General features: G+C 34.8%; 1 protein-coding gene across 2 annotated transcripts in view; it reads left to right on the top strand.

Moving 5' to 3' along the window:
* Positions 1–13,431, top strand: part of LOC150101569 (uncharacterized) — a 288,212-nt gene extending 274,781 nt beyond the window's left edge. The window contains exon 21 of one of the 2 annotated variants that reach the window (XM_090400919.1): positions 9,992–13,431. In XM_090400919.1, coding sequence (XP_090257045.1) covers positions 9,992–10,050 — 59 coding nt within the window. In that variant the 3' untranslated portion in view covers positions 10,051–13,431. The remainder of the gene's footprint in view (positions 1–9,991) is intronic. The other variant, XM_090400920.1, reaches the window with a different exon arrangement.
* Positions 13,432–24,669: the final 11,238 nt, after the last annotated feature.

Below are 24,669 nucleotides of genomic sequence, written 5' to 3' on the forward strand. Positions count from 1 at the left end.
CAGTCACAATTTAGACCTCTCATCTTAATGCATACATCCTGAGTTTCATGCAGCCATCCACAACGTAATGCACACCATTTCTCTTACATAGGCTCTGCATTGAATCATTTGCAATCACATTTCTTCATCTCAGCTTACTCGTGGCATACCTTCGTAACAAACTCAAAAGCTTGAATCCTTTCTTTTTCAACTCATTGAACAGCTCCTTTTGTATCTTCTCTCTTTTATACTTTCATATCATATATTATGATCATCATAAGTATATATCTTCCAATATGACTGTTTTCTTATGTCCTCAATGGCTCGTCTCAGCCAAGTAACTTGGCTTATTAGAAATCTGATGATAATTTACTGGCTTCTGTGTTAACTCTTCACACCCACCATGACGTCAGTGCACAAGCTGTTATTTACTTTGAACACCTTGATACAAGCAGGAAACAGTTTCTGTATTAACTTTCTTTTTGTGGGGATAAAAGTTCTTTTGGAGCCAAGAGACAGACTAAAATCCCCAAATTTTTTCCAGAGAGTATAAAGATTGTTTAGATTATTTAATTAAAGGAGGCAATATAGAGAAGATATTGCCAACCAGTTTGGTCATATCACTCTATGCCACTAAAAGGTTTTTTGGCAATAAGATTGTCATTTGCTGATTAGGAATTTTATTTGTGTTTATAACTACTGTTGTTACAGTAAATTTAGCTTGCAGCCTATCACAATGTTCAATAGACCATTGTCACTAAATTTAATCATTTTAATCTTACCATTACCAACAATAAAATAAAATAATAAGCAATATATAATTCACAGCAAAACACCCAAACACAGATGTAGGTGAGCAACAATACCATAAACAAACTTTTAGTCCACAAAAACTGCACATTCGGTTGATTCATGGCAGCGTCGTGTCAACTTGAAGCACTGTTTGAGCGAATGCAGTGTATAAATGGGTATTGGTCATCATTGAAAAGCACCATATGAGCAGATCGTTTTAAGGCAGGGTATTACTGTACTTCCATTATTTTGTTCCTCTTTCATTCATATAAAGTAAATTCATATGTGTACAATGATACTTAAATAAAGCATTCTAAAGTCACATATATCTAAAACTACGTCAAAGAAAGAAAATAACTAGGCCTTCCTAATGTTCATGATATTTCTTAGATGTAATTGTCCAGTTACTAAAACAGTATTGTTTTGGTAGTTGGAACATATCTTTTTTAACAAAATGATTCATTTAATTCTTTCATATCTTCTTTCACAGACTTTCTTGAAGCTTTTGGTGTTTCTTCTTCTATTTTTGGATGAATAATATATCAAGTAAATAAATATATGAAATAGTAATGCACATACTACTATATATCTATTTATTACTTAAGCCTTCATAGCACATCTGATTTCAGTGATTTAAATTTGTACTTTATGATAAACATATTAGAATTGTTTTAAATTTTCTTTTTTGCTTGAGCAGTTAGCTTATGTTAGAATTTATTTATTCTTTAAAGTATTATAATAGAATACCTATTAAGGTCAAAGCTGTATAACTGAGAGGAGACCTCCACATAGCCTTTAAAGGAATGCGGAGAACCGACCAGGACTTCTGACCTAATGTCCAATCCTCACCTTCTCGTGGTGCACCCTGTTGGGTATCTACTTCGATACTGAACGAACGAGGATGGGCTCGCAATTTGGGATTTAGCCGACCAAATTGTATTCTTATTGGTTAAACCAAAATAAAAAATGATGGTACAACATGACAAAATTTCATGCCGGCTGGGTGTCACCCGGTTAAACAAGGCCCCTGCTGTTTTCGCCAGGGAACCATGGCGAACAGCGAAAAGTCAGCTACTGGAACAAATCTGAAAACAAACCCCAACTCAACATCACCAGAGTTAAAGAACGGTACTATCAACATAAGAAGCCTGAATGGCAAAGAAATGGAGCTAGCTGAGGAATTAGATAAGTACCAGATCGACATAATAGGAGTGACTGAAACAAAAAAGACCAAAACTGGTGAGATCTTTCTGAGCAATAAATTCAAAATGTTATATTCAGGCAATGACAATCAAGGAAAAGAAGGAGTAGCCATAGTATTCAACACAAAATACGAGGCTAATCTTCTTGAATGGCAAGCAGTCTCAAGTAGAGTAATGTGGGCAAATATGAGAATGGGGAACTGGACAATGAGACTTATTTGTGCCTATGGTCCCACAGAAGGTTCTAAGGTAGAAGTGGAGGAATTTTTTGAGGCTTTAGAAAAAGCAACTGACACAATGAAAAATGAAAAGTTGGTCCTTGTTGGGGATCTAAATAGCAGAGTAGGAAATGATTGTGAGACATACAAAAATATTTTGGGAAAATTTGGAGAAAAGAGCAAAGCTGATAATAATGGCAAATATCTGTTGGATTTCTGCTCAGGACATGGACTGGTTATTACTAACACCATGTTCCAACATAAAAATGTGCACAAATTCACATGGAGAGAAGAGGCTAGAAATAAGAAAAGTCTCATTGACTATGTTATTGTTGATAGTGATGTTTTCTCCCTGGTGCAGGACACCAGAGTGTACAGAGGATTTGAGATTGGTGATCACTATTTAGTCTTGAGCAAGATAAAATTGAATTTCATATTGAAAAGAATGACATGTAAGAAAGTTTTAAAGCGAATAAAAGTTGAGCAGCTCTCAGATGTGAACTGTAGACTAAAATACACAAAGATTATTGAAGGAAAAATGAAAGAGTTTGAGAACAGGAATCAAACCTTGGAGATTCAGTGGCAAACTCTGAAGAAAACATTGATTGATTCAGCCAGAGAGGCATGTGGTGAGGTTGTCTGTAAGGATAAAAAAATCAGAACTCCCTGGTGGACACAGGAAGTTAAAGAGGCAGTGAAGGAAAAGAAGAAAGCATATCAAAAGTTCCTGTCAAATAAGTCAGCTTGTGCTCTTAGAGAATATAGAGACAAATGCAAGAATGCTAAACACTGTGTTAAACTAGCTAAACAAAAGTCATGGGAGGACTTTGGCAAGAATATAGAAAATAAATATCAAGAAGGTGGCAAAATATTCTGGAGGTTGTTGAAGAAGCTTAGGAATGGAGGAAAGAGTGCTGTAAAAGGAGTTAGAGATGATAAAGGTGACATGAAAATGGGAGAAAAAGATATCCTTGAAGTATGGAGTAATTACTTTGAAAAACTGCTAAATGAAACAAGCAGTGATGACAGCACAGTGGTAAAAAACACTGACAGGGCAACAGGAATACATATCCATACTTGAAGTAGAGTCTTACAGTGGCTGCACTGCATAGTTCTGAAAGTCTGGACAGAGGGACGAATTCCCAATGATTGGAGTAGAGCTCTCATAGTACCCATATATAAAAAGGGAAATAAAACTGAATGTGAGAATTACAGAGGTATTTCCCTACTGAGTGTTCCTGGCAAGATCTATGCAAGTATACTTGAGAAACGGTTGAGAAGAATTGTGGAAGAAAAGCTTGAAGAACAAGCTGGATTCAGGCCAAATAGAGGCTGTCAGGATCAGATCTTCACTTTACAACAAATAGTCGAGAAAGCATGGTAATATAACAAAGATCTGTATTTAAGTTTTGTTGATTTGGAAAAGGCATATGACAAGGTGCCAAGAGAGAAGCTATTCAATACGCTGCGGTTATATGGTGTCAATGGGGCATTATATCAAGCAATACTTAGTCTTTATTTGAGTTGTAAGTCAGCAGTTAGAATTGAAGGAAGTACAGGAAGATGGTTTAATGTTAAATCTGGTGTGAGACAAGGATGTACATTATCCCCTCTGTTATTCATTATCTATATGGATCAGATTATGAAGGAAAGTGGTATTAAACATGATATCAAAATTGGAGAAGTTAATGTCAGCTCTTTGCTTTTTGCGGATGTTGTTATACTTCTAAATAAATCCGCTACAAGTCTGCAAGATTCTCTGACTAAATTGAATAGCTGTTGTAATAGATATGGTATGAAGGTCAGCAATAAAAAGACAAAGATAATGAAAATAGGCAGAATCATTGAAAATGTCAACTGTGTTGTGAATGGAGAACCTGTGGAACAAGTAAAACATTTCAGCTATTTAGGCACGATTTTTACTGAAGATGGTAAATTAAATATATAAATAGACAACAGAATCAGCAAAGCTGGTATGGTGGGAAGTCAGTTGAATAAATTCATATGGAATAAGAGAGAAATTAGTCGGATCACTAAATTAGCTATATACAAGACAGTGTTCCAACCAGTTTTAACTTATGGATCTGAGAGCTGCGTCAGAAGTAAAACACTTGACCAAAGACTAGAGACCACAGATATGAGAGTCCTGAGAAAGATTATAGGCGTGAACAGATGGCATCAATGGCAATATCATATTAAAAACGAGGATATTAGGAAAGAACTTGACATTGTCAGCATCCAGGAATGCGTTAGCAGATCTAATCTCAGGTGGTATGGTCACTTAAATAGAATGGGCGAGGAAAGATTAGCAAAACAAGTGTTCTCTGCCAGGTTGGCAGCAAAACGACCCAGAGGAAGACCAAGATATAGGTGGATTGATACGGTACAAAGTGCCTTAGACGATAGAAATATAAGATCTGATACTGTTGGAGTGTTGACAAGTAACAGACTGATTTGGAGGAAAATTGTAGATAGGAAATTAATAATGATGTAATTTTTTCATGTAGTACTATCATATCCTGTACACCCCTTGAGGGTACATGGCAGGAATTTGATGTTGATGATGATGATGATGATGATTGTAATCAATCCTTGCATATTATATATTTTTCTTTTAATTAATTTATTTTGGATTTATGAAACTATTTAGGATGGAAAAAGAATTATCATTAGTAATATATACATCTAGGATCAAACTTGTGCTTAGTTTTCAGCTGCAATACTTGCCCTATCAACTTCTAGTAGTAAACACATATATAATTTACTTTGGTACAGCAGACATGATTCTTTCAAGAACAAGCACATTGCTTTAATTTTTACACACTAGGATGTGAAGAACTTTTATAAGTTATTAAACTGAAGGCAGGTTATTCCACTGTTTAACTGTGTTCCATGGAACCCAGGTTCCATGAAAACTTATTAGGGGTTCCCAAGAGCACATAGACATAACTTATATGTAGTTTCTGGGAATTGGGGGAGACCTTTATCTTTCCCGTTGTAAGTTTTTAATGGGAAAAATACAATCTGGCCAAACTGTGCAGTTATGGTTTCTATTCTTGTTGCTAGGAGAGACAGTTTACCAGTTGTTATGGGGCAGTGAAGGAATTAATATTATTGTAATTATTTATGAAATTTATTTACTGATTTTTTTTCTTAAAATAACATTGGTCCTAACAGAAAGACCAGAAAGCTTTTTTGTCTATCCAGTTTCTATCAGTTGGCAAAACAGAACCAAATATTTTATCTTTAAATGGAAAAGATAACTAATATTGCTTCAGACATAACATTGAAAAATTTGAAGAACAATTTATTACTGCCTTTAAGTGAAACAGCATTTAGGGGTTCTACTCTATTGCAGTGACTGTTGAGAATCCATTTTCACTTATGTGAAAACAAATTCTCAAGTCACTGCAACTCTAATTTAATATATATATATATATATGTATATATATTTATTTATTATATTGACTTATTTCTAGAATGACTGTGTTACTTTATTATCTGTAATACTATATATATTTTTCTTGATTAAAATGTTTTGCACCCATGTAACCATTCGTTGTCAGAATTTACATTTTCTTTCTGATCATTTCTTAGGAGTTTTGTGAAAAAGAAATATTTTAAAGTGAATTTCCACAGTTCAAAAAGTTTAAGAACCAATGAATTAGTCAGTTTTTTATGGAGGCGGCAGGGTTTTTTCTTCATGGAAACTGATATTTCATTTTTAAAATAGACACCGGTCTGAAAAACTCATGCATTTGACTGCCATAACACAACACCAATCAAATAGGATTAACCACACTATTACAGCCTTAATGAGATTTCAAAGAAGCCAAGTTACTTGATCATGATGAGCAGTTTAGCCTAACATGGAGGGGGAGGGTGGTTTTATTGTAGTACTTGGAGGGAAATAACATGAATGTCACTATATTACATATGTAGGTTTAAATTATGCAAAACATGGAATGTAATACAATGCAAGTTAGGAATTCGATCATGAAAAACACATGCTTGCTGACAGCTCATTCATTTTTAGACATATTTTGCAATGTTGTTTATCATTATTGTCAGTCTACATACAACAGAACTTTCTGGCCAGACCAGTTCTACTGAATTTTGATGTTTGGGATTTTACTAACATTTATCAGGACAATTCAGTTTTAGCTAGATTATGTAAGCATAACGTAGTTGCCCTTAATAATAGCATAGAGTAAGTACTTATTCCATCATTCAAAATAATATTATCCAATGGAAAAATTTTGGAAGATGCAAATGGAACAGCATTTCCTGTGTGGAAAGGCTGTTCAAAAATAATATCGGCAAATTACTTTCTTCTTGATCCTTTCCCATACATAGCATTGATTTACTATAGGCATTACAGCCACTCATGCATAGAAGAGTGACTTAATATCTGTAGAGCACTTGATTGGGTTTAGCACAAATGCCTATTAAGTGAACTCCCATTTTATGGTTTGTTTTTTGCAATTGGGTTTCTGCCTTTCTCTGTGATTGTACGTTATATGTGATTGTGAATGGATTTGTATCCTCATATTTTACAACTAATGGTAGTTTACTGCATGACCTGTCTTTCAACTTTTCTTTTATCTTCATGTTAATAACCTCCAAGTTGACTGTGGATTCAATTATGCACTTTGAAGAAAGATTGTTATTTAATATCCTGTTCTTCAACCTGTGGACTGGCACCGGTCTGTAGAGTACTTGATTGGGTTTAGCACAAAGGCCTATTAAGTGAACTCCCATTTTATGGGTTGTTTTTTGCAATTGGGTTTCTGCTTTTCTCTGTGATTGTGAATGGATTTGTATCCTCATATTTTGCAACTAATGGTAGTTTACTGCGTGACCTGTCTTTCACCTTTTCTTTTATCTTCATGTTAATAATCTCCAAGTTGACTGTGGATTCAATTACGCACTTTGAAGAACGATTGTTATTTAATGTCCTGTTCTTCAACCTGTGGACTGGCACCGGTCTGCTGAAATTTTCTGGCGGCCAAAAATCCCCCCCCCCCCCCATCATTGTAGTGGCTACATGATTCAGGCGCCTACATTGTTGCAGGGCGAGCGGGACACTGCATGTGACAATGTAGCACCCGAAGTATAGGCAAAGTGCGCGGCCGTCGAATGCCAGTATTGCGTCAGCTCGACTGTTGATGGCATGTCGTAGAAATTCTTATTTTATTGTTGTCTAATATTGTGTTGTGGTATTTCTGAAAACAAGTTATTTCTTTCATAAAATTTGAAACCCTACAAAATGGAGACAAAAAAGTCAAACAGCAAAACCTTTTAACCTTCTTTAGTAGATTCAAGGACAATAGTCAGGAGAAAAGTAGTGATGGTACCGAAAGTATGCCAAGTACTAGTGCTTCAAGTTTAGAAGAAACAAAGAAAAAGAAATATGTTGACACTTCGGAATGTGCAATACAAACCAAAAAAGAAAAGGAAACTTTGCGTTTCGACAAGGACTATTTAAAGCTTGGTTTCATTGTAGCCCCTGGCAGTGAACTATCGCCACGGCCTTTGTGTGTAGTATGTTCTGAAATTCTGTCAAATGACGCTGTGAAACCTTCCAAACTTGCTCATCATTTGCATTCGAAGCATAGAGATTTTATTGATAGGCCACTGGACTTTTTCAAAGATTACGTGGCCAGATGAAAAGTCAGAAAAGTGAAATGAAAATGATGACGATTAGTGACAAGTCACTGCTTCGATCATCTTATTTAGTTGCTTTTCGAATAGCTAAAATGAAAAAAATGTTTACTGTTGGTGAGGAGTTAGTAAAGCCTTGCATCCTATATAGATGTCATACGAGAAATTTTGGGTACTCAAGCCACTAAAAAACTGGAGGCTGTATCGCTTTCAGACACTACCATTCAAAGGAGAATTATTGATATGGCCACTGATATTAAAAAGTTGTAGAGGGGATTTAGAAATCAAGATGTTTCGTGATTCAACTTGATAAATCAACTGATGTTATTAACCATGCTATCCTACTTTGCTTCGTGAGGTATAGTGAAGATGAAAACTTAAGGAAAGAACTTCTTTGTTGCCTTGACTTACCTGTACAGACCACTAGTTCAGAGATATTTAATGCTCTTGACAGGTATTTTCAAGTGCAGGGCTTAGACTGGAGCAAATGCATCGGAATGTGTACGGACAGTGCTGCGAGCATGACTGGACGTTGCTCAGGAGTAGTTGCGAAAATAAAGGAAGTCACGCACCCAGAAGATTTGTCTACTCACTCTATGATCCATCAGGCGCACCTGGCTGCAAAGATGCTTTCTACTGAACTAAACACTGTGATGAATGACGCAGTGAAGATCATTAATGAAATTTGTAATCGAGCTGTGAACTCCAGGCTGTTCACGACACTGTGTGAGAGTATGGACTCACACCACCATCTCCTTCTCCATGCAGAAGTGAGGTGGTTATCGAGAGGAAGGGCTCTTGTACGCCTTTTCGAACTGAGGGAAAAAGTAAAGCAGTTTTTCTGCAAGAGCGAAAATCTGACCTGGTAGAGTCTTTGTTGAATGAGGAATGGATGGCTGAGCTTGCGTTTATAGTGGACATATTTAGCCTTCTTAACGAACTTAATATTTCTCTTCAGGGGTCTTGTACAAATATTTTTACACTGAGAAATAAAATGGATGCATTCAAAAAGAAGCTGGCTCTTTGGGATAGTTGCGTCAAGATATAGAAATGTTTCCACTTTTGGAAGAATTTTTGATTGGTGCTGATGTCAACAAGAAAGTCATAATCAACATAATAAGTCAACATTTAAGGGTATTAGCTGAAAACTTTAATAATTATTTCCCTGAAAATGAGGATCCTCATAAAGGTAACCTCTGGATTAATAATCCCTTCTTGGAAGATATAAAATCATGTGCACTTGATCCTCTTGAAAAAGAAAAGCTGATCAAGTTGTCTTCTGATGTCACTCTGGTGTCCAGACATCAAATGCAATCATTGTCTCAATTTTGGATATCACTCGAAAAAGAATATCCATCTCTGGGTTATAAAGCTATCAAATTGTTGATCGTTTTTTCGACTTCCTATTTGTGTGAAAAGACTTCTTCAGATATGTCATAATAAAAACCAAACAGAGAAATCGAATGGATGTTATTGCAGTGCTTTGTCTCTCAGAAACAATGCTCCAGCCACATATATCAAGTTTTCTAACCTCTAAGCAGCAGCAGCAGATGTTCACACTAGCTAAAAATTGTAATTTTATAACATTGGATATCACTCGAAAAAGATGTAAAGAGGTTGAAGAACGCTGATTTAATACATCTACAACCCTGAATTCTGATCTTCATATTTTTCTTTGAGGTTCAGATAACCTTGTTAAGTTCAGTTTTAGCAAACACTTATCCCATTTTGCCCCCCCCCCCCCCCCCCCCCCCCAAAAAAAAAAAAAAACCTTCTAGTCTTGGGGGACTTCTGACTTCTGTTCTTATACAGAAATTAGTTTCAAACATTTCACAAGTACTGGCTTTTAAGCATATAAGATATTAGGTTTTTTTTTTTTTTTTTTTTTCACACAGTACTTTTACTCCTGAGTAAAAAGTACTGTGTGGAAAGTAATTATTAATTCTATACAAATTACAAATCCATCCCCATTGTATATATAATATAGTCATTTAAGTTTCTTCAATTATATATATAATCTTTAATATCTGTGTGTGCTTTGCTGTTTTTTTTTTTTTTAAATAAGTTATGAAATGTGCTTATTTACAAGTGTTCAATTTATGTATTAATTCTTATTTTATTTTTTTATTTTTCTAGCAGCATCTATTGTAAATCCATCTACATCTCAGCCTGGTGAAGTTCATTGCTCCTCCTAACATAGGTTAGGCCATGGCATCTGATCCCCCTCTGTTGTAAAGTAGCCCCTATTTGTCACTATCTACAGTGTGTTGCATTCATGTCCATCACACTGTAAATAACATTATACTCATACAAGGTTGGGACTCTTGGGGACATCGTGTTGTTAATGTACAGAAACTATTGTCAGGCTGCCAGTGAGAAAACTATCTAAAGTCGCTTGACAGAGAGTTTATTTTGTATACTTTTATACATTGTTGGCCTTCCCGTTCGTTGTACAAAATTCTATTGTCTCAAGACTTTATTTATTAAGAACATTAAAAACATTGGATAGAATGCACCAAAATCAGTATAACAGCTTTCATTACTTTTATCACATTAAAAACATTAGTGTGTATATGTATGAATGTAATTTTTAATATATATACTTTAAGCGATCATTTGAAAATCTAATTTGTTTTAGATTTAAGTTTGTGAATATGCTGCTATGTAAAATATAGTTTTTATGTGTAAACCACTTTTTTCTATTTTTTGTAACTTATAGACTTTTATAATTTTCATTTAAGGATCATTATTGCATAGTGTTTATAAAATACTATGAAAATGATATAAATAAAACTTCCAGCAGGCATCAACATGAATATTTTGCAAAATGGCATTGGCATATGAAAAATATAGGATTAGAATAAAAATTGAGAATATTATGCAAGAAGCATTCCTTTTAAATCTTTGTAGATTATCTTTTTCTGGGTCTGTATTATGGCAAGCATGAACTGGGTGTAATTATAATTGTTGATCTGTAATCTCCCAAGGAGTCCTCTCACTTTGCTTCATATTTGTATATCATCTGTTTTCGGAGACACCCAACAATCCACTTCCTCCATCCCTTTCCAGTTCACTTGAACGAACAAACAATAAATAAATAAAATAAAATCATGTCTTCTTCTGGCTATGCTAGAGTTAAAGAATAAATTTATTACTAATATAAATTGTTTTATTATATAGGAAAATTGTCTGAAATGCAGAAGGTGCACTACTGTTTTATTTAAGATGAGGTTTTCTGCAATTATTTTTAATTGCTCTTAAAAGTACTTGGAACATTTCTTTGCAGAATTCTCACACCTGTAGCACTTGTTTTGTTTGTCTGTTACTAATTTTGTTATAATCATGTTGTGTGCCATATATATATATATATATTGTACTACCTCAGTCATTATCATTTTTCATTTCAAATTTTTAATCTAACCAGAAGCTGTATTTCTTCTGGTAGTCACTGAATTAGGATTGGAGATAGCAGACATATAATAAAGATGGAGAGAGCAGATGTATGTATAATAAAGAATTCCTCCCCCCCATAATTGCAACACCAAATAGTGATGATTGATTGTACATTTAATTTATTTTAAACTTTTGCAGTGTAACATTTATAGCAGAAATAGTTACGTTACACATAATATAATTTGTTTATAATATTGAAGATTTTATATTATAAAAACCATGCAAAAAAAAAATTGTTTTTATTGCATATTAAAATAAAGCTTATAAATTAACTCAACTCTGAAATATTTAAGGAAAATGGAGATAAAAAAGTTGTCCATCATATGGTGCTAGCAGTTTAAAAACTGCTATAATTTTTTTCATCAAATTTTAGACTTTTGCACTTTCATGTATTCCTTAGTAATTAAGAGCTGACTGCTCATAAGAATACATTTCATACTTTGTCAGTTCTATCATCGTTTCATTCTAGGTAAATAACATATCTTAATATACGTGATAATAGATTCATGTAATGTATTCCTTCAGTGTAATTTCAAATATTCATTGATCATTGTTTACCCCCCCCGCCGAGTGCTTGCAAGTGCTTTCTTCTGCATCTACTTATTTGAAATGTTTCTTTTTTATGTATTTCAAGACTTCAGTAGTATAACTGTATTTGACTGTTAAAATAAAAAGATCTGTTTGGAGTGCCAAATTTTTCTGACATAAAGTGATAGCAATCTGTGTCATTTAATGAATTCTTCCAGGTTCTGTTTTAATTTTATTTAAGAATGTGGATATTATTTGTGACTTAATACTTTATGGAGAGGAAAATTTGCTTTGAAGTTTAAATATCATGCATTTGGAATACTGTCCCAGAAGTGATAATGATCCAGGTTCCTCATAACATGTAGCTTTTATAAAAAGTAATTTTTAAAGTGTTTTTACATATACCTTGATTTTGATACTAAAAAAAAATTTCATGTTCCAAATATGATTTTATTAAAAAAAAATTCTATATCATCAGGAACACATTTATTTTGTTGCATTTTAAATGAACGGGGCTTGTTTTATGTATGAGGCATTTAAGTAATTTTTTATATGTGCTAAAATCATGAAATTGTTAGTATTGATTTTTTTCCCAGTTTAATTATTATAAAAATGTTCATACCTGTAAAGATTAGTCACATGACATTAATAGTTGTTTAGTCTTGTAGTATTTAGCACATTTTATTTAAAAAAAAAGTCGTCATGATAAACAGTGCCTTGTCAGAAATTATACCTGTCTAGACTAGAGCTTATTTAGTATTATATTGATGAGTTGAAATTTCAGAGTGCATTTCAGAAAAAAATTCCCATCACTTTGAGAAATACTTTCTTCGTTTTTGAAGACAAGGCAGTAGTTAAAACAAGCATAAGTTTTATGAGAGGAATTGTTAATGCATTTAATTTGAAGGCGGTCGGCTTTCATTTCATTTCGTCACATTAAAATTTGTATACTTCACTACTAGTAGATATCATTCCCTTTCTTCCTTATTCCCATGTGCGTGCACACACACACACACACTTCTTTAACAACATGAATGCCAAATTAAAATTTTGACTTAGTGCCTTTGTTTTCTCCTTTTGTGTGAATTTTGCTCATAATTTATTGGTATTGTCCAAAAACTCAATTCTCTAGATATATGTATATTGCCTTTAGCCATCATGTTGATGCTCTGGCATCATGCATTTGTGTAACCTTTTCACATGTGAGATTTTTGAGAAACAGTTTCATACTTCAGCAATACTGAAAGATACTTCCTCTTTGTTTATATGTCATTGAGAATATTGCATGGAGTATTTGTAGAAATATGTGTAGCTGTTTGCAGCCTCGGTGTTTATGTACACACACACACACACATGTGTGTGTGTGTGTGTGTGTACCTATATATATATATATGAACTTGTATGTATGTATGTATGTAAGTAAGCTGTGCAGCTGCCTACTTTGTAGATTTTAGTACAAACCTGCACATTTTTTGTAATGTGGTGTATTTATTTGCTGTATTTTATTGTGTTATATTACTGTATATCCTCATCTGTCCTGGGATCAGGTTGGCTGGCTTTCTTTGCCTGTAATTAAAAGTAAATAAAAAGTATATCTTGACTTAAAGAATATGTTATTTTTGAATTCATTTTCTACCATATACCCTGCACAATTTTTTCAATTTATGTTTTTTCTTCCTGTCTTTAACACATAATTAGGATAAAAAAAAAAGTACTCAGATTTAATTACACCACTCTCAAGTTCTCATCCATTTATTTACATGGATTACACTAATTTGCCACTATGATAGAATCTTATCAGCAAAAATATATACAACAAGAATCCATATTTACATTTTTACAATTTGGAATGTTTTCATTTGTTTAGCAGGATCTTTCATAGATAGAAATAGCCAGTTTGAGTATTAGTAAACCTACTTGCAGTATTCTAGTGTTTTTTTTTTTTTTTTTTGGATATTTTATCTAATTCTGGATGTTCCTTGGGAATAAATTTAATGTGCAGGGCATTGGTACATTTTTTTTTTTTTTCATTTCCCCATAACATAGAATATATATGTATGCTGTTAATCTGAAATTAGTGGCTACAAATCAAAATGCTCACCCACTTTCTGTAGGGGATGAGGTGTTTTTTTTTCCTTCAGTTATTCCTATAGGATGAGTGCTGAAAAAAAATCTGAAAAATAAATTTTTAGTTTTGAAAAACCTTTTTATCTTGAAATCACACCAGGATCTATGGATGGGATTTATTTCTCAATTATATAGGCCTTCAAAATGAAATGTTTATACTACTTTTCTTTCCTTTATACAGGGTGTCCCAAAATTCACACAAGATTTAAATTTAGTGCCATTTGTGCGGTAAAGTGTTGCCAATGAGAAAAAAAAGACAGCGTGACAGCTGACAGTTCAGGGTTATTAAAAATGGAGCGCTACATGAAAGAGCAATGCATTTTCATTGTTGAGCAATATTTTAAAAATAATGAAGGTTTGGCAGCTACAGTTCGCAATTTTCGTACAAAATATGGTCGGAATAGTGATTTAACTTCAACTGTGAAAAGATTAATTAAAAAATTCAAGGAAACTGGATCAATTAGTGATCTTATACACTCTGGCCATCCTCCAGCAAGTCGTTCAACAGAAAACATCGAAGCAGTTCGTGAGAGTGTTGCTGAGAGTCCAGGAACATCAATTCGGCACCGTGGTCTTGAATTTCGAGAAGCTGTCTACAGCGTATTCTCACGAAAGATTTGCATCTTTATGCTTACAAAGTTCAATTGACTCAAGAACTGAAGCCTACTGACCACACACAGCGAAGAGAGTTCGTTGAATGGATTATGGAACAACAACAAGTGGATGCTTATTTTTCGAACAAAATCATCTTCAGCGATGAGGCTCATTTTCATCTTGATGGCTTCGTTAATCGACAAAATTGTCACATTTGGGGTTCAAAAAATCCACAACGTGTCACTGTTTGGTGCGGATTTTGGGCTGGAGGCATCATCGGTCCATTCTTCTTCGAAAATGCGGCTGGTAAGGCAATAACAGTTAATGGTGCTCGCTATCACAACATGATAATCCAGTTTTTTGTGCCTAAATTGCAAGATATGGATGTGGATGACTTGTGGTTTCAACAAGACGGTGCCGCATGCCATACAGCCCGAGAAACAATTCAATTACTGCATGAGTCATTTCCTGGTCATGTAATTTCCCGTTTTGGTGATCAGAATCGGCCGCCCAGATCATGACTTAACGCCGTTGGACTTTTTTCTTTGGGTTTTTTTTGAAGTCTAAGGTTTATGCCAACAAGCCCACGACCAGCCACGCCTTGAAGGAGGAAATTGAGTGCTGTATCAACGAATTTCAGCCACGTTTATGCAAATCGGTCATGGAAAATTTCGACAAAAGAGTGCGTATGTGCCAGCAAAGCCGTGGAGGCTATTTACCCGATATGCTATTCCATGCATAACCCTATACTGTATACTTTATGAATCAATAAGAAATTACAAGTTTTAATTAAAAACCTGTGTTTTCTATCAAAATTATTTCTTGCGTGAATTTTGGGACACCCTTCAGTTTCTGAGAAAATTGAAATGGAAAATTTTGATGCTCTTTTTTTTTTTTTTAATTCTGCAAATCTGTTAGAAGTATATACATAAAAATATATTAATTAGTACATGTACAAAACGGTATGTGTATGAAACAATACATTATTATGAAATAGTTTCAATTCTACAGCCCTAATTTATGGAATTAAAAATGTGGATTTCCAGGAAGCCCTACTTGTCTGTAACAAAGATTATATAACTCAGCCAAATAAAGGCCTGTAACATGATAAAATCTATCAGTCTCCCTTCTAGTAGTCTATGGAGTTATGGATGTTAATACAAGACTACACAGTAAACCAGCTTAGTCAATATATATATATATATATATGCTAATCTGGTTTTCTGTGTAGCTTTTGGTATTAACATCCATAAATCTGTTAGACTACTAGAAGGAAATTTGTGGGAAATTAGAAGGAATTCTGATTGCCACTACAAGAACATTTGATAGGTCTTTTACTGATAAGTAGAGTTTAAATGCAACAACTTAGAAAAATAGCTGCAAAACAAACTATTTCAAACAATATAAGTTAGAGCTTAGGAACATGAAATGGCAGCAGTTGCCTGGCATATTTTCATCATCCATTTATTTATTTGTATGGGGTTCCTCCACTGCCCCTCAGGACTGGTTGGGCCCTCCTAGTGACGGATTAAGTATACATTTTATGACTGACTAGATCCGTGTATGTTCATGGGCTGGCTTGCCTGTTCTGAGAAATGAAAAACTTGAGTTTCTAGGTGAGAAACCCTGTACCACCATATGAGACTGGCTAACTCGCCTTTAGTCAAAAGAGACCAGATAAAGTTCCTCACGTCATGGTTGGGCATCAAACTCAAGTCTTTTCGACCAAAGGGCTTTGTCTATACCGACTGAGCTACAGAGGCTCTTTCATCATCCATAAAGACTACATATCATCAGTAGCTATCAGCCCCTTCCCCCTCCCCTCTCTATGTGAGGCACCTGTTTTTGGTAGAGGGACCTCCCAGTGATGTACTGATCTTTTTCATTCGCATTATTTTACTTTTTTCTTCCCATATTCTTTGCACTACTTCTGAAAGTCTTATTTTTCTGTCTTCTAGACCAGTGCTTCCCAAACTGTGGGTCGTGGCCCTCTTGGGGGCCATAGGTTTTGTTGAGGGGGAGTGTGAAATAATGAAAACAAATTTAAAATCTTTTAAGACTAAGTGGATTTTTTTTTATCTTAAAAGAAACATATTTAATTTTTATTATTTTATTATTTCTTTTTTTTTTATTTTTTACATTTTATTGGAAAAAATCATACATTCACAATTTTTGCTTCCTGCGTATTTCGGTGCTTAATGAATATTAGTAAATATATGGTTATTCATATAAGTTTCATTTCAAAGCAGAAATCTAAGAATTGCAGTTTCAAATAGTTCACCTGATATTGGTGTAGCAGTATTGAAACACATCCATCACATTAAATTGTTATTAAACTTCTTTTATGTTTTTAATTCTTTCTTTATTACTAATCGTTTTATGTTTCCAGTGCTTGTACTGCAAATGTACAATAACAAATCTATCTATATAAAAATATGAGATAATGTGCATGTTAAATGTGTATGTAACATGCTAAAAATGTAATATTTGCATTTGATTTTTGCAATATTTGCTGTGTATGTTTTGTATTGAATATAAATATAATAATATGTCTATATTATGATTTTTTTCGAGGGGAGCCGTGATATATTTTAATTTTTCCAAAGGGGGTCCTGACATCCAGAAGTTTGGGAAGCACTGTTCTAGACCACCATCACTGGGATCCAACTCCTTGCTGCCCTGTTTGCCATGCGGGTTAGCATGTGGACATTATAATGGGAGGGGATCCTAGTAGTCTTGCATTACTTTGGCAAGACAGGTGGTTTCTGATTGGCTGGACAGGATCAATCAGCTGATGAGTGGCCTATAAGGGTCAATGGTGTTGCAGCAAGCCTCCTTCCCAATGGTCAGGGTGCAGGACTTGGTATTCCACTCCCAAGCACAGTCATTGCTTGTCATAGAGTGGGTATTTGTGTGTTGCTCCATGGTTGATGGGAGCTCTAGTGCCAATTCAAATTCCCATTGAGAATGAGTAATTTTTCATCCTCATGTTTGTTAGGAGTTCTCAACAATAAAAAAATTGTGGAAACATAAACCGAAAACAAAACAAAAAAAAAACAAATAACATAACAGTACAACATACCAATGATTTTAATACTGTATGACTGAAGAACGAGTGCAGTATCCCAAAATCAGTGAAGAAGCTCCATTCAGAGAACATGCTTGTAGAAACAGATGTAATTAGAGCATCTCCACGTAACAACCATCAGAAGACTGCCAATCATATTTATTCCCCAGAAACTGAACTATTCTTGAGTAATATCAGAGTGGGATCTCCTCGACTTCCCAGACGACTCTGAAATGAAAGATTAAGCAGTGACAACCATGAGAATACTCATAGGTAGGGATGGTCATCTGGTTCCCACCAGGAATATCATCCTTACTTTTAATACACTAAAACTAAAAATATCTGTGAAAGCCAGATATCTGAACTGCCCAGTAAGGCTATATCCCAAACCCTTTGCACTGCTTTAAATGTCAAAAACATTGTTATTCTCAAACTGCCTGTTGGCTCTGCTTTATCCGTGCTCAGTGTGGCAGTAAATATCACAAGAACAAGGACTGTAAGATGCTTGCTGTAAGAGCAAACTGTAAAGGACTGTAATCGCCAACATGCCCTAATTGTGAGGAAGACCATCCTGCATGCTGAAGATGGAAGGATGAAAAGAAGATCCAAAAATTAAAAACCAGTGCATTCCATACCAGGAGGCAAAGAGGAAGGATACTACAAAAGTTGCAACATCTAGTGGTAAACCCTCTTATGCTGAGAAGGGTAAGAAAGTAAGAGTAGGGAGGACACATGTCAACCCACATTGTAACTATGATATCTCTAAATAGTATGATTTGCTTTGTATCTCTCTCTCTCTCTCTCTCTCTCTAGAGCACATGATAGAAATATATCGATATGGCTCTTGTGGACATCAAAAATGATTCCACTACATGAGAATCCACTCAAAAGAATGGAACATGGACCATAGAGGATCAGTACATAAAGTAAAATTCAGGGGAGCGAGTTATATTCGAGTAAATGCGGCAAGTTATTTTTAAAGCTATATGAAATGTATTATCAATATTCAGGATTATGAAGTGTTATCTGCACGTGATTAGATTGCATGCATACCCTTCTCTTTCATTTGCATGTGTGTAGGTCGGCTTATAATTGTAGTAATTTTTGGTTTGCTTACACTTGGTAGGTGTATGCAGAGAGTGATTATGATGAGATTTTCCGAGTCCAAATTATAATTTTTGCAGTGTCTATATGTCTCTGTCCACATTTTTATGCCCCATAATCCGATTTTCATTAAAGTTAAAAGCAGTATGAAGAAAGCAATTATTTAATTGCTTTCTTATATATTTATTTATTTGCTTCCTGCCCTTTACAGATTGAGCAGAATGTCACAACTACCAGCAAAGAAACATAGACATTCAAATGAAAAGAATATTAGAGAATTTAAAGAATACCGGACTAAAAAATTTGGTATGATTAAGAAAGATAATAAAGCATTATGCATTTTATGTTCCGAATCAGTTGTTTGTAGGACTTCTTCTGTAAAGACACATTTTGAAACTGTTCATAAGAAATTAAATAATACAAGTGATCAAGAACAAAGAGAATTAATTTCTCTTGAACTGAGCAAGACAAAAAAAGTCCAATACTTTGATGAAATTATTTCAGGTAGGCTTATTTCCAACTTAGTTGTAGCTAGTTTTGAGGTTTCAAAAGTTATTGCCCGACATGGAAAATCATTCAGTGATGGGGAGTATATTAAAGAAACATTGCTAGAATGTGCTGCTTTTCTTTTTGGCAATCTTTCAGAAAAGATAAAATTTTTTTCAGATCATGAAAGAATTGTCTGTGAGTAGAAAAACAATTAAGGATAGAATATTTAAGTTGGAAAGGAATAAAGCAGAACAATTAACAAAAGAGTTGTCTTCATGTAAGTTTTTTTCTATTTTTGTTGATGAGAGCACAGACATTATATCATCAACTAGGCTGGCAATCTTTGCTCAATTTTGTAGGGATGACGAAGTATGCGAAGAGATGATTAACCTTGTAACACTATCTGAGTGTAACTGGGGGTTGAAATATGTAAAGCTGTTATGAACGAATTATCTATTCAGCAAATTGATATTTCAAAAGTGGTATCCGTCGTACTAGATGGTGCATCCAGCATGATTGCTAAGGAAGCAGGATTTGTAAATCTCTTTGCAGAACATGTTGGTCATAGTAGGTTTTCATTGCATCATACATGTGGAAAATTTATGTGCAAAAGCTGGTCTAGAGAAACTTCAAGAAGTGACGCAAACAGTAACCATGGTTGTTAATTACATTTCTGTACGTGCCTTGAATAAAAGACAGTTATGTTACTTTATAAGTGTGAGCAAACAAAGTTTGCGCCTGAAAATATCTTCAGGACTGAATGTAGTGTTGTACTACCTTACTGGGGTAAGGTAGTACAACACCGGGAAACTCGTAGCAAAGGTGGACCAAGCTACCATCACTCCTATCCCAGTATCTCCCATAATGCAAAACACTTCTCCCTGCGGATATGCATAATGTTATGCATTAAGGGACCGGCCATCACCTAGTTTCGACCTTTATTGAGGTCTCTTCAGTGAGAGCCAGGTCCAGAGGTGGAGATACCAGGCAGAAGCAATATCGAGGTCATCTTTACCTATAAGCGTTGCCAAAAGGTGTGCCACCATTTTTAATTTGGCTGCATGGCTTGGACACACTCCACAACGTCTTAGCACAGTTAAACAGTCAACAATCCCAGGATTCAGTTTGCCTTGGAAAAGTAAAAAAATAACAATCTCTCTTTATTAAATTACTCTGGATTTAGAGAAAGATGTTGAAAGTTTATTTTTCACTAGGTTAGACTATAATAAATTTAGTTTAATCCTTTATCCAAGTGTGAGCAAACAAGGTTTGCACCTGAAAATATCTTCAGGATTGAATATGGTGTTGTACTACCTTATTCCAGTATAGGTTACTTCCCCAGTAAGGTAGTACAACACCATATTCAGTCCTGAAGATATTTTCAGGCACAAACTTTGTCTGCTCATAAATATAAAGGATTAAACTAAATTTATTATCAGATTGTTATAATATGATCTCGTTAAGTGCGTATAATATCTTTGTGATTTTACATCGTTTTGTTATTCTGAGGTGAGTTAGGGTATCATAGTTTTTTAGGCATGCAGACTACACAAATTAACAATTTAAAAGGGATTTATTAATCCTTGTTATTTCTTATTTTTTAAATTTTTTTTATAAGCTAACGCCTTTTATTCCCTAATAGGGAGTAGGCGAGACCTTTATTCCCTATCTTGCTTTTGCAGACTAGTGGGAAGTTCAATCTCCATCAGTAGCCAGCTATCTGTGATTGGCTATCACTAATTATAGCAGCCACCGATGAAGAGGCTGGCAAACAAGTGCTGCCATCTATCGGTACCTAACCCTAACAAGATATGTTACTGTCTGAAATAATGTGATTACTACGGTCGATTTTCTTGAGTTTACGGGATGAAAACCCGAGTTTCCAGGAGGAAAAACCTTCTTGCCCATGCCAGAGATCGCTAACTCTCTTTATTTAATTTAATTATTAATTTAATTTATTCCTTATTTTTTAGTTATCATGAATATATTGCTTTTTTTCTTATTATTCTTTCGGTCTTACTTAAGATGAAGCAAATAAAAGAAAGTAGTGCAGCCTTTAGAAAAAAGAAAAATGCTAGGGAAGAAGAATTAAAAAAGAATGAAGGTGCACTACTGAAATACCTCGGTCGCAAAACCACTACTACTGTTGCTGAAGCAATTTCCAAATTCAAGACATCGTCAAAGTCAAGTGATTCTTCAACTTCAACAAGAGATAAGGAGTATACCAAACAAAAAATTCCAGCTGTTGACTTAAAAGATGTTGGTTTTTGGCCAGGTAAGATTAACGATGACACACGAGTCTTACTGGTACATCAAGTTGCATCTGTGATTTCAACATCTAGATTCTGATGAAGTGATTCGTGAGGATGTGTCATTCAAAGACGAAACAGAAAACTTACACCTGAGTGGTTTTTCGAACTCTCCCAAATAATGAAAAAAATGTTGAGGTCGTGGTTGGTGTACTCTCCTTCCAAGAAAGCTCTTTACTGCTTTTGTTGCAGACTATTTGCAGACAGAAGTCATTCAACTTTTGATTCTGTGGATAGATTCAACATGTGGTGGAAACTTAATCCCAAAATATTCGACCATGAATCTATGTGACCCATGTTCGATTTTTCACACAATTGAAGGAGTTGGAAGTTAAAATCCCATGTAGTGCAACAATTGATAAAAAGGAAGAAGATGAAAACGAAGTGAAGAAGTGGAGGGAGATACTTTCAAGATTGTGTATATCATTAAATTCCTAGTTAAACAAAATTTGGCTTTACGGGGTCACCAAGAAGGAATTCATTATGAGACTAATGATGAACCTAAATCAACTGGAAATAGAGGAAATATTTTGGAATTAGTTCATTTGTTGGCGAAATACGATCCAGTGCGTGAACATATTCTAAGAATCAGGCTGGGAAAAACGTTCGCTAAATCCTATATGTCGCCCACTTTCAGAATGAGTTTATAGAAATTTTGGGAGAAAAAGTAAGAAGAAAAGTTATCGAGCAAGTAAAAGAACCAAAGTATTTTTCAATGATATTTGACAGCACCCCTGATATATCTCATAACGTTATGATCGATGGAAATAAAGAGAAGGTTGTGGAATCATTTGTTGATTTCATTGAAACAAAAGGTAAAACTGCCGAGAATATTTCAACTATGATTTTGCAAAAATTAGTAAACGACAGAATTGTTATTCAAAATTGTAGAGGACAAGCATATGATAATGCTGATGATGCTGCTGTGATGGCTGGTCAACATGCTGGCGTTCAGAAATGCATCGATTCCTTTTTTGGAACTGTGGAACGTTAGTTCACGTTTTTTTCTTCCTTAACCCATCGCTGGGATATTCTGACTTCAGTCACTGGTCAAAGTGTCAAGCAAGTAGTAGAAACTTGGTGGAGTTAATGGGGAGATGCTGTGAGTATTGTGAAAAAAAATACACGGAAATATTAAGTGCTGTAGAACATTTAACTGGTGAAGAAGGAAATAGAGTTACCAGGTCAGGTGCTGGTGTGCTGCTTGTTGTGTTACAATCGTTTTCCTAGCTGTGCTTTCTTGACCTGTGGGAATCTGTCCAGGGGTGAATGCTGGTCTTGAAATTCACGCTTGCTCTTTTTATCATTCAGGGAGTGAGAAGTGTGATTGAAATCTGATTAGCAGAATAACCAATTACTGACCATTTAAAACTATATATTTAGAAATTTATGTACATTTAATCATACAAATACAACATTTATTTTACAAATGATATTCCATCTTTTTCAATTTAGCTACTTGAATACAAATTCTACCCTACGGTTCTTCTTTATGAACTGGTCAATAACATCGTCATAAAAAGTTGGTTGTAACTTAATTTTCCCAAGCAACATGCACACTTGTAAAGGCTGGCTGAAGCTCACTGGCTAGAGCTACGTTCACTGTGTATAGCCTGTGTTTAAGCAACAGACTGAGACGACGTGAAATGGCTATGCGCACGCATGAAATCACAGTGTTGCAGTGAGGACTTGGAAGCTCCGACAACCGAGCAAGCATCGGCCTTCGATACACAACGCAAAGCTCTATTATTGCCGAACAAGCTTAAGACGTCTTCTGTCTGCAAAAATAAAAACATGGAATGCTTATAAATGCATGCATTTATTAACAAATAAATATTACTTCTTTCTCAATTAATGAGCTTCTGCAGCAAGCATGAAGAATTCGCCCCTGAATCCGTCCTAGAAATTAACGACACACAGGTCTATCTCCAAACCAAAGGATTGAATATACAACAATGTGGCATAAAACTTGGGGCTTTAAAAACATTTTTAACTGGAAATAGGGAAGAATTAGTTAACAATTCAGTAACTTACGCCAAAAATTGTGTGATGATCTGGGAATAGTCATGGATCGTCGGTGTAGAAAGAAGAAACTGGTGGCAGGTGAAGAATCACGAGATTCTGAATTGTCATAGGAAACTGAGTTGAGGAGAGAAATGTTTTTTCTCTGGACAGAGTGATCCAAGAAATCACCATGAGATTTCCACGGCTTCATGTTCTTGCTGAAAAATATGCCCTCCTTACTCCATCGAATCTTTTGATTAATAAATACGAATGTCAACTAAATCATGATCACGATGACATTAATAAAGATGAGTTCCTCCGTTGAGAGAAAAAGACTTCAGAGTTTTATTTCTGTTGCCGCTACGCAAGAAGAAACAGACGTGGAAGGACTAGACGAAGAATTGTAATACTACTGCGAATTTTCCTCACAATTACTGTAAGTGTTGCTGGTTGTGAGCAGAGTTTTTCTAAATTAAAATTGATTAAGAATTACCAAAGATCTACAATGAGTATTTTGCGTTTAAGAAATCTTGCCATACTGTTCTCTATAGAACAGTTCCTGTTCTATAGAGAACAGGAACTGAGTGATGAATGACTTCGCCAATGTCATCGACAATTTTGCTAACAGAAAAGCAAGAAAAATAACATTGTAGAATGTTGGAATTAAAGTTTTACTTCAAAAATAAACAGTGTTTTAATGGGAGTTTTTTCACTTGGCTATGCTACCAATTATATATTTGGTTTAATCCTTTATCCAAGTGTAAGCAAACAAAGTTTGCGCCTGAAGTATTTTAGATATAGTATTATAGTGTTTATATTATAGTATTATAGAGTGATTATATTATAGTGCTTTAATATATTTCCCTATATATCTTTTTGACTTTTTTGTAGTATTTTTTTGCGTAGTATTTAGGCCTTTTTGTATTGAGAAGGGCGGAAAACTCAGGGACCACCCCGGGCGGCAAAAGTTCTAGCTACGCCAGAGCTTCTGTAATTACCTAACACTCGGTGTTTAGCAATTCCTTTCCAGAAAAATAATGAACAGATAACTCCCGTTCCCCCAGAAGATAAAATAGTTAACATGTAGAGCCTAGTGGGAGTCTAATTTGATGACATCCGGGATATTTTTACTGATGAAG

The sequence above is a fragment of the Typopeltis vanoorti genome, chromosome 11 (assembly GCF_054136105.1).
Source record: "Typopeltis vanoorti isolate ZY-2024b chromosome 11, IOZ_Tvanoo_1.0, whole genome shotgun sequence".
Classification (NCBI taxonomy): Eukaryota; Metazoa; Arthropoda; class Arachnida; order Uropygi; family Thelyphonidae; genus Typopeltis; species Typopeltis vanoorti.